Raw genomic sequence first — 10,869 nt, forward strand, 5'->3', positions numbered from 1 at the left:
CCTTCTACTCAAAAGTGTGGAGAAATACAATTAGAATGTTCTCCTAACTTTTCAACCAAGAAAAGTAACTTTGGATAGGCCCTGCTCCCTTGGCTTAGCCTCTCAGACCCTTCAGTCAAAGACTTGGACTTAAAACCACTCCACCCCATTCAAGCTGAAAGAGAGACACTGGTAAAGTCACTTAACCTTTCAGAGCCTTACTTGCCCTGTCTACAAAATGGAGATAAGACCTCACAAGTTTGCTCATCATGATTAATGAAGAGAAAACCACGTGTGAAAGCATAAATGCTAAAAACCATGAATCGTGGGGCACCTGGCTGGTTCAGTCAGCAGAGCATGCAACTCTTGATCTCAGGGTCATGAGTTCGAGCCCCACAGTGGGGATAGAGTTTACTTAAAAAAAAAAAACACGAATCCTGGGGCACCTGGGTAGGTCAGTCGGTTAAGCATCTAACTCTTGGTTTCACTCAGGTCATGATGTCAGGGTCATGAGATCAAGCCCCATGTCTGGCTCCACACTCAGCAGGGAATCTGCTTGAGAGTCTCTCTCCCTCTCTCTCTGCCCCTCCCACTCCGGTTCTCTCTCTCTCTCCGTCTCTCAGATAAATAAATCTTTAAAAAAGACCGTGAACCCTATAATGAGTTCTTGATTATAAACCATCTTTAGTTGTTCCTTATGATTTCATTTATATAAGCCTTGTCTCTCAAAACATAAACTACAGAATAGCAAAAGGTTTGTCAGTACTTCTGGTTAAGAGTTGAGTTCCGAGGTCGATCTGCCTGGGCTCATTCATAACCTGGCTTACTAGCTGGTTGATCTTGGCAAGATACTTAACCTCTCTGAGCCTCAGTTTCCCTGTCTGCAACAAGGAAATTAACAGTACCTTCTTCAAAGGGTTGACAGATTGAGGTAATGCAAGCCATACAACCCTCAAATAGTGTGAACAATCAGTCATTTTACTTATTTGGGGAACCAAGACGTTCCTAATAAATACTGGCTTGTTGGTATAAAGCAGAACACGCTCCTTCCCAGCCTTCCCTTCCTCATCTTCTCTTCCCTCCCCAGGAGGTAGGCAGTGTTTACATCACCTCCCAGATCTTGGGCTTGGGAAATGCTTTAAACCAAAAGGTTCCCCTAAGGACCAAGGCAACCAGCACCTTCCTTCCCAGGCCCTTCTCACTCTGCAGCTGTCGAGCATGTTACTTTCTATCTCCCGGCTTGGGATTTTCATCTGTCAGGAGTGATCATCCCACATCCCTTCCAAGGCTGCCACGGATGCTAAATGGGGCCACCGAAAGAACATGTCTAACATGCAAGCCATGTGCAAGAGGGGTTTTCTGTGTCCCCCACCCCCCAGGTCTAGAGAGGACCCCACAACCTCTCAATGAAGAACAGACCCCAGCCCCAAAGTAGCCCCCCACAGCCAAGGACCAAGGCAGTTTCCAGGGTAACGGCATCCTCTGCATCTACTCCCGATTTCCATCCCCGGCTGCTTTTGATTCTCCTCCCGCCTCTGTAGTGGGCTAAGTCACCTCTTCCCACTATTGCTAGGCAACCCTAAGAGCAGTGCAGCTGCCTCCTGGGGGAGGACCCCGGGCCCCCTCCCCTTCCCAGGACTCGGGCCTAGGGAAAGCTGCCCCCCTTGGACACTCCCACCCCCCCCCATTAACCCGGGGGATGGCAGAAGGTGAGAAGCGCTCCCAGACCAACAGGGTTTAGAGGTGCAGGTGCGGTGGGACTCGGCCTTGGGGAAATGAGGACAGCCACCCCCTCCTTCCCCACCCCAGCCTTCTACTTGTCTGTGCTTGTGTGTGATCTATTCTTAAGCAGTTTCCAAGCACAGGGTCACACCAAGCTTTTTATGAAAGATGCCCCTCTTGATTATTTTCCTCTTCTGCAGCTCTCCCACTCACTCACCATGAACGTGGATCCCTGACCTTAGAGTAAACAGTGAGCAACAGAGACACAAATGGGGAAGAGGGGCAAGGAGGCAGAGAGCCCCAGCAACTCCTGGGAGGCTGCTTAGCTCCAGAGGTGGGAGGACAGGCAATTGTCATTTTCTTCTATTACTTAGCATGTTCTCAGGTTTTTTAAATTAAGATAGAATTCTACCACACAAGTCACCCACTTGAGTGGGTTTTAGAACATTTATACATATATAGTATATGTATATATTTAGACTATGTTTACATATATTTAGTGTATACATGTTTTGAGCAAGTTTTAGTATATTTAGTATATGGTTTTCGGCGTATTCACAAGGTTGTGCCACCATCTCCAATGTCTAATTCCAGAATGTTTTCATCCCTGGGTTTTGTTTCATCTATGTTTGCCCCTGGTCAAATGTTCCCAGATAACACAAGCATTTCTTGAATAAGCGGCGAAGTGGTGAGAAGACGGAGGAAGCCACACTGCCCAGCCGGGGATCCAGGCCCAACTCTTACGGCCTGTGTGATCTTGGAAGTTCTGCAGCTGCTCTGAGCCAGCTCTCTCGTCTGTAAAATGGGGATAAAGTGCCCATCTCACGGGATCAGATGTGCTAATGCGGCACAGAGTCCCCAACACAGTGCCGGATACCTAGCCTGTGCTCAGAAGTGGGGGAGCCCCTATGAATGTGATGCGAAAAAGCTTTTTTTTTTTTTTTTTTAAGTACAGTTCTGCTCCCAGCTCTGGTCTGGGAAGATGACTGTGCCCAGGCTGTTGGGGACTGCCATCATTTTTGCTTATTTGTCTGGGAGGGCTGAATGGGGCACACAGAGGAGGCAAGCTGGGGTCATGACCTGCCCACATGGCTTTGGGGCTGATGCATCACTATCCCAGACTCCAGGTGCCCAGTGTGTTGAGAACCTGCTAGATAATCCCCAGCCAGGACATGGGAGCAGGGGTGAGGGCAGGCAAGGCAGAGAAGAGAGCAGCTGACCACCCCTCTGTGTAAAAATTTACCCCTGCCCACTGAGAAGGAAGGCTTCTGGGAGCTTGGACTTGATGCCTAGCCTGGGACCCAATGAGAAATCCTGATGTGTTAAGAGGAAGGTGGGGACGCCTGGCTGGTTCAGTCAGGGAAGCATGTGACTCTTGATCTCAGGGTTGTGAGTTCAAGCCCCATGTTGGGCAGAGAGATTACTTAAAAATAAAATCTATTTAGAAAAAAAAAAAGGAGGAAAGTGTGCTTCTAGGCTGTCTCTGAGCCCCAATTTGCTGGGTTTCCTGCCCCCACCACTCCCAAGGCCCCTTGACTCCAGCAGGACCAGGTCTGGGCAATTAGTGCTTAGCAGGACACGGGTGCCTCAGCAATGAGACACAACCCTGGGTCTGAATCAGGAGTCTGAGCAGGCTGACCCATTGTGGCCAGGACTAAGGAAGCAGGCTAACGGGTTTCCTCTGCCCACGGCTTCTCGGCCATTACCTCTCTAGGGAGCTGCAGACTAACCTGTCCAAATTAGCCGGTGGGCTCTGGAACCTCTCCCATGTCCTTGGCGAGTAACCGAGCCCCACTCCCCAGGCCCTTGCAGAGATGCGTGCCCACCAAGCATACTCAGAGAGGAGAAAAGCATGACTAGTGGGGAAGGTGCCCCAAGACCACAAACCCGTTGGCTGCACACCCGTCCTAGGAAAAGCTTGGGTGGGTTACACATGGGGGCAGCTCAGGTGGGGTTAACTGGCTGGGATGGTCCCCACAACACCTGCACAGGTGTTGCTCAAGAGCCCCACCTGTGAGCTGTACAAACAGCCTGGCCTCTCAGAAAGGTGAGAGGTCAGCTCTGCGCGAAGGACAAGGAGCGAGAACAATGGAAGCGGGGGTTGCCCGGCCTGCCGCAGCTTACACATGGTTGCCCTCTGGTCTGCCCTTCCACACTTCTGGCTCCCTCCTGCCCTGCCCTCCTTTACACACACACACACACACACACACACACACACACACAGCCCAACTGCCAGGGAAGGTGGGGGAGGCTTCCCACAGAGTCTTCAACAGCTGCCTATCCTTCCAGATGCAGCTCAAGGCCACCAGCTCTTCTCTCCCTTCTCCACCAGCGCAGGCAGGGAGCAGGGCTGGCTCTGGCCTGACAGCGGCCGCCACCACACCTCGGGCCACTTGGGGCGCTGCCTGGTGTGACGTTCTATCTTTCTGCTTCTCTCTCCACCTAAACCATGATGTGCACGGCCCCAGGCGGGTGAAGCGTCGGATACCTAACAGGGATTCACCCAATGCTCACCGATGGACTCCGCCGGGAGACACCATGGATGTTCTTACAGTAAGAAGGGACTAGAAGGGAGCAGAGACACCGGCTCTTCTCTAGAGACACACAGCAGCAGATCGCAGGTCTCAGGCTCGGGCTGCCCCACCCTGGTTCCAGAACCACAGGAGGCACCAGGTCTTGTGTGACAAGCCAGGCTTGTCCTCAGCTTGTGTGTCCTCAAGCCAGGCTTAGGGTTTGTGGCCACTGGCCAGGCGCCCAGCTCCAGCCCTTCCTGGAGAAGGAGAAGGGAAGCCCAAATCCCAACAACAAACTACGGGATGCCCGTGTGGTTTGACCTCCTCACACTTAGAACGGCCTGCAAGGAAGGGCCCAGGGGTCCAGGCCTCCCCCCACCCGCACCCCCACTCCAGTGAGCACAGCCTTGGCAGCACCTCCTCAAGAAGTCAGCTTCAGGAAATGACTTTCCTCCTTTTCCTTTGGTGACCACAGACCTTGCAGGAGCCTGCAAGCGATCACACCCACAAGCCCAACTCTAGTGATTAACAGCCCCTCAAGGTCTCATCATTCCTCAGGCACCTGGGTGGTTGAGTCGGTTAAGCGTCTGCCTTCGGCTCAGGTCATGATCCCGGGGTCCTGGGATCAAGTCCCACATCAGGCTCCCCCTGCTCAGCAGGGAGCCTGCTTCTCCCTCTGCCTCTGCTTGCCACTCCCCCTGCTTGTGCATGCGCTCTGTCGAATAAATAAATAAAATCTTAAAAAAAAAAAAGATCTCATCATTCCTCAAAACTGGACAATCTGGTTCTCAGTGAGCTCCAGGCCTTCTTGCATCTATCCTAGGGAAGCCTAGGTGGTAGCCCGAGGCAGCCCCGCAGCCCCGTGCTTCAGACCCCCGTCCAGCTCCTTTAGGCTTTGGCAATCGTGTCCTCAGAGTACCCACATGAGACGGGTTTGGGAGAGGAAGCAGCAAAGCAGGGCTGGTAGGCTGCCGGGAGGCATGGACAGGGCCTCAAGAATGCCCTCAGCTACTTGACCGTGGGGCCTGAAGACACTCCAGGCTGTATCCTCTAGAGGAAATTCATACTTTGAGGTCATTTTACCTGTACTGTAACAAACTGACAAAGCTTTTGAGCACTTCACATTCATCTCTTCATCCTGGACACCCAGGAGGTAGGTAAAGGGTAGGCAAGAGATTCTACACCATTCTATAGCGAAGGGACTGAGCAATCAGAAAGGTCAAGTGACGCGGAATGAGCCAGAGTTGACTTCAAGGTCCAAGGTCAAAGAACACAACTCCGCATACTCCTAGCCAACTAGGAGTTGGCTCCTCCTAAGATGGGTTTATATACTACAGCTTATTCCCAAGAATATAGGGTAAAGGCCACAGAAACTCTGGCTCCTCAAAAGAGTTAACATGTATTTATTGAGCACTCCCTGTTAGGTGCTATGCTAAATTCCCTACACACATTAACTTGGTTTAAACCTCCACTCAACTATATCAGGCAGGAATGATTAATTTCCTCATTTCCCCATTGGCATCATCAGGCACAGAGCAGGTAAGTAACTCACTGAAGATCACATAGGCAGTCCGTGAAGGGGCCAAGATTTGAACCCAGGGTGCCCAGAGCATGTCTGCAGAGGCTGGAGCCAGGATACAGCCCCAGATGAGCTGGTTTGTCTGGAATGTAAAATATTCCATCCCTATTTCCACCCCCCCCCCCATCCCGGAGTTGGGAGCCATGCGTGATGCTATGTTTCTCAACACCTTGCCCTGTACTAGGCACCGGGGATTCAGCAGAGAACAGAAGAGGCTGGGCCCTGTACCCACGGCCACAGGCACAAGGTGAAGCAGGCAGGAGTGCAGAACAGCGAAGGGTAGGAGGACTGAAACGAGAATCAGTTCTCTCCTCCTGCACATTTTACTTCCACCAGGCATCACTCTGGTTTTTGCAGCCCTAACCTTCAAGGCAGGCGATGTCCTGTTCCTCCCCAGGTGAACCCCTCCATAGCAGGCCTCCCCCTTGACCAGTGGCCTTGACTAACTCCTGCAATGGTCCTGCAGTCTAGCAGGGAGTATAAACAAGGGGGCCCATCTTGCTGTGCCCTGGCATGGTGTGGGTGCAGACTAGGGACCGGGGCCCTCATTCACCTGCCAGGTGAATGCCTAGTTCAACACCATTAGCTCAACAAATATTGACAAAGCTCCTATATGTGAAACAAAACAAAACAAAACCCAGGACTGGCATCTGTGGGAATACCCACTAAACCCGAGCCTCCAGGATTCAAGAGAGAAGAGAGAATAAAATTTAACAGCTGAAAGCTGCCATTTTACAAATCTTCGTCAACCCAGCAGGTGGGGATATTAGCTCCTTTTTATAAATAAGGAATTGGAGGCTGAGAGGTTAAAGTAACTTGCCCAAGGTCACAAGCCTGCAAAAGTAGAGCCAGGGTGCTACTCAATCCATGCTCTCCCCAGCTGGCCTGGTGTCCGGCCGGCACACACAGGAGGGTGTGCACAAAACGCACGTGAGCAAATAAACCGGGGGTACCGTCATCCTGCAAAGATGGGGCGTTCAGACCTGCTCCCTTAAAAAAGGTGGCTTTAGAGCTCAGCCTCGAAGGTCAGGAAGATTGGGAAGGCCAGCCAACTCCCCAAGCCACTGCATTTTGTGTCTGGAGGCAAGGAGTCCAGGCCCATGAACTCTGCACGGAAGCATTCTGTGAAGACGGGACAAGCCACAGCCCACCGATGCGGGTTCTTGAGTCATGCCTCCTGCCTGCACCTGCCTAGGCCTACCCAGTCACCAGGGAAGTACTTGCCACCACGTCATTTCATCCGAGGCCTGTCAGAGCCCTGAGGGATCAGCAGGACAGGGCAGGACAGGAATGCAGCCCATTTACAGAGGAGGAAACAGATCGGAAGCACCTGTCTGGAGCGTTCACTGCTCCAGCCACAGCACTTGGAACTGGGCCTGCCGGAGTAGGTGCTCAGAAAGTATTTGCTGAATACTCTAATAAAAGCTCAGAGAAATGAAATGACTTGCCTGAAGTCTCTCCAATTGTTGTGAGTGCACCACAGCTAAAAGCAGGGCCTTCTGCCTCCCCCCCAGAGGCCTTTGTAGCCCACTGCACTGTGTCCTCCCACCCACCCAGCTACGAACTCACTCTCCTGCCTCCTTCTGGAATGGCCAGCCTCCTCTGTCCACTAGTCTGTCTGTCCTCATCCCTCACCTCCCACGCTCAGCAGGGAGGCTGTCAAAAGCAACACCCAGGTTGGGGCGCGTGGGGTGGCACAGTCAGTGAAGCATCCAACTCTCGGTTTGGGCTCAGGGTATGATCTCAGTGTCATGAGATCGAGCCCCATGTCAGGCTCGGTGCTCAGCATGGAGTCTGCTTGAGATGCTCTCTCCCTTGCCCTCTGCCCCTCCCGCTTGTGCACTCGCTCGCTCTCAAATAAATAAATCAATCTTAAAAAAAAAAAGCAACAAGTTACTTTAGGTCTGATCTCCCACATAATACCACTTCCTTATTATCTCCAGCACCCCGAGAACTAGGTGAAATTTTCAGACAAGAAAACTGAGGCCCATGCAAGGTAACAGAATTAATGGCAGAAAACAAAAAGAAAAAAAAACCTTGGATTTTCAAAGTCAGGCCCAGAGCTTGTGCCACGCCCCCACCCCCTCCATCAACCCTGCCAAAGCACATGTTGGCTCCCCTTGGTCCAGAGGTCCTTGCAGGCTCTGGATGCCAAGTCCAACTTTGCTGCCCTTCCCCCCAGCCCCCTGCCATGCACCATTTGGGACTCTGGACTGGTTACTTTCCCCTCGGCCCCTCATTTCCTCAACCTCAGGTGTGCCAGGCTCACATTCAATGCCAGCCCTCGTAACTGTTGAGTTTACCCCCTAGATCACCACAGTTCCCAGATGACCCGTTCCCACCCGGCTACAGAGGCCTGGGACACACCCACCACCGCCCACGTCAGAGTTTTACAAGTCTATATATGTGTGTATATATATACAGAGACAGAGACAATATAATTTTATCCCCAACTATATTTAATATATTCATTCATTCATTTAATACAGAATACTATACGCAGGTCCAGTGACCAACACTGGGGAGACAAGAGTTTCTGCCCTCCCAAGAACTTCATCCCACAATCCTGTCACTCGTGCCCCAACTAGGCATATAATAGGTGCTCTGCAAACAGGGATGTCTCCACTACTGTCCATGGAAGAGCCCAAGACATCCACCGCCCTAATCCCACCCCCTCCTATCCAATTTAAAATCTAGTCTCAAGAAGTCCTCACCCTGAAATTTTAAAAAGGCCCCCCCACCTTGACCCCACAAGAATCTTCAAATTAACCATTCCATTCTGAGCTCCAACTGCCCAACTGTCCCAGGAAATAAGCCCAGTGAGTGGGGGACTCTCACAGCACCCCCCCGCCCCGGTATTGGGGGGGGCAACAGGAAGAGGGGGAGGAATGTTTAAGCAACTGTCACACTGCAAGTAAGTCAACTCCAAGCCGGAGACCTTCTGCCGTTGCCCTACAGGGCCAGGCGCAGAAGAAGCCCCTGCCTGGGTCTCAGGTCGCAGGGCTTTGAGGAAGCCCTTTGTGCGTGTGTTTTAAATTACCTCTGTTTGTCTGATGATGAAGTGAGTAAAAGGGCGCCGATTCAGGGTTTAGGATTCCTGAGTGAGCTAATACAGGATGCCTTTGGCTGAAAAAAAAACTTCAGTCGGCTCCCTAAACTCCCCCCCCTTTTAAGTTTAAAAAAGGGAATGAATGTTACCATTTTTGGACATGAGCGTTCTCCCTCAAGCCCAGCCCTAACCGCACTATCCAAAGGGACGCGCCATCCTGTCCCCCCCCATTCCCAGATCAGCGGGGGGTGGGGGGAGATGAAATGAGGAGGGACCGGATGGGAGCGGACAGCGGGGGGGGGGGGGGCGGCTGGAGGGGAGGGGGGAAGAGAGGAGGGTGTTCAGGGTACGTGGCCGCCTGGGGCAAGAGCTCATAGCTCAGGCAGGAAGCAGAGGCAGGGTTGGGGCGCCCTCCCCTCCCTCCCCACAAGAGTGGTTTCTGACCTCTTCCTGCCACCGGCCACTGTGCCCAGGTCCCATCACCAGCTCCGAGCCAGCCCCCGTGGCGGGGTGCGCACCCGGTACACCTCGTCTGGGACGCCTGGGGACGGTGGCTAAGCAGAGATTCCCCAATGACTGACCCCAGATATCCCAGTAAACAACCTCTTGTCCTGGAGCCCTTCAACTCAGATCAAGTTGCCCAAATTCGCCTTCTCCCAGGAATAAGCGGGTGTCGGAGGGGCAGGACGCAGACGCAAACCCATCTCCGCCCGCAGCTGAGTTTAGCAATAAAACGGTTTGCCGTCCTGACCCCGCCCCCAAAGGGCCTGCTGGGGAAACGGCTTCTGCCCCCTGGTTTTCTCGGCTCCGGCCCCACTCCAGCAGGTCCACCTCCAGGCAGACCCGAAGGTGGCTGCCAATCCCCGCGGCGCCCGCTTCCCCCCCGCCCCCCGCGGCCTGCGGGCTGAGGTCGGAAGGTGCAGGGTCCCGCGCTGCTCGCGCCCCGCAGGTACGGAGCCCAGGGCGGCCCAGGAAGCGCGCTGCCACCGCACGCCATATGGAGAGGCGGCCAGGGGGCGGGGAAGGGAAGGGAAAATCGATCCGGAGCAAGCAGCCACCAAGCCAGCGGCTCAGCCCCAGCCTCCCAAGCACCGCCTCCCACCCCCTGCCCACGCGGGGACCGTGCGGCTGCAGCCGGGTGGCCTGAATCGCGGACCCCAAGGCGACCTGCCCGCCGGCGGCCCCACCTCCCCGCGCTCGGGCTCGGCGTTCGCGGGCTCTGGGAAAGGGGCTCTCCCCCTTCCGCCCGCGCCTGTAACCCAACACCCCACCTCGCAGCGGCCGCGCATCCCCCGCCCCCGCTCGTGAGAGCCTGGAGCCCGTTCCGAGCCGGGAGCCGGGAGCGCGGCGGACGGAGCTGGTCGGGCCGGGGGGCTGCGGCGCGCTGGGGAGGCTGCTGACCTTTCTCTGCTGCTTCTCCCAGGCCGGGTCCAGGAGCAGGTCCCGATCCCAGTCCTCTTCGGGCTGCATGTAGTCGTTGGTTTGCTGGGAATCATAATGGTCCATGATGGTGCGCGCGTGCTACGAGCTGGATTTCTTCCTCCACCTTCTCTCCCGGCGGCGGCGGCTGCTTGCTTCTCCTGCCCCGGCGTGGGGAGGGAGTCGGGCCGGGCTGGGCTGGGCTGGCGGGGCCGGGCTCGCTCCCCTGCGCCCGGTTCCGCCGCGGCGCTGTTCGCGATAGCTGCTGCTGGAGGCGGCGGCGGCGGCTGGAGCTCGCGGACTGCCTGCCTGGGACCTAATCTCCACGCACAGTGAGCGAGGCGGACACACTCGCGCTGCGGGAGCCGAGGCGGGCGGGGGCGGGGGGAAGGGGCAGAGCCCTCCCGAGGTTCTCCATTGGCCAGGCCGAGTTGCCCAAACTTCCCCCCATCGCCTTTCATTGGGAATTCCTGGCATCCGTCAGCCGGGCCGCGGCGCATATAGGTGGACTGGGCGGCCCCCTCCCGGCGCGCACGCCCCCGCCCACTCCCCGGGTTCCCACTCCCCCGCCGCTCATGTGACACCAGCTTAAGCTGAACGGGACCGAA

The 10,869-nt window shown here is 54.8% G+C and overlaps 1 protein-coding gene across 1 annotated transcript in view; it reads right to left on the minus strand.

Moving 5' to 3' along the window:
* Positions 1-10,615, minus strand: part of LOC102741790 (alpha-actinin-1) — an 80,567-nt gene extending 69,952 nt beyond the window's left edge. Inside the window, exon 1 of the mRNA XM_081830362.1 lies at positions 10,244-10,615. Within this exon, the coding sequence (XP_081686488.1) occupies positions 10,244-10,348 (105 nt within the window). The 5' untranslated portion in view covers positions 10,349-10,615. The remainder of the gene's footprint in view (positions 1-10,243) is intronic.
* Positions 10,616-10,869: the final 254 nt, after the last annotated feature.

Source organism: Leptonychotes weddellii, chromosome 9, assembly GCF_054177405.1.
Source record: "Leptonychotes weddellii isolate Sample4059 chromosome 9, ASM5417740v2, whole genome shotgun sequence".
NCBI lineage: Eukaryota > Metazoa > Chordata > Mammalia > Carnivora > Phocidae > Leptonychotes > Leptonychotes weddellii.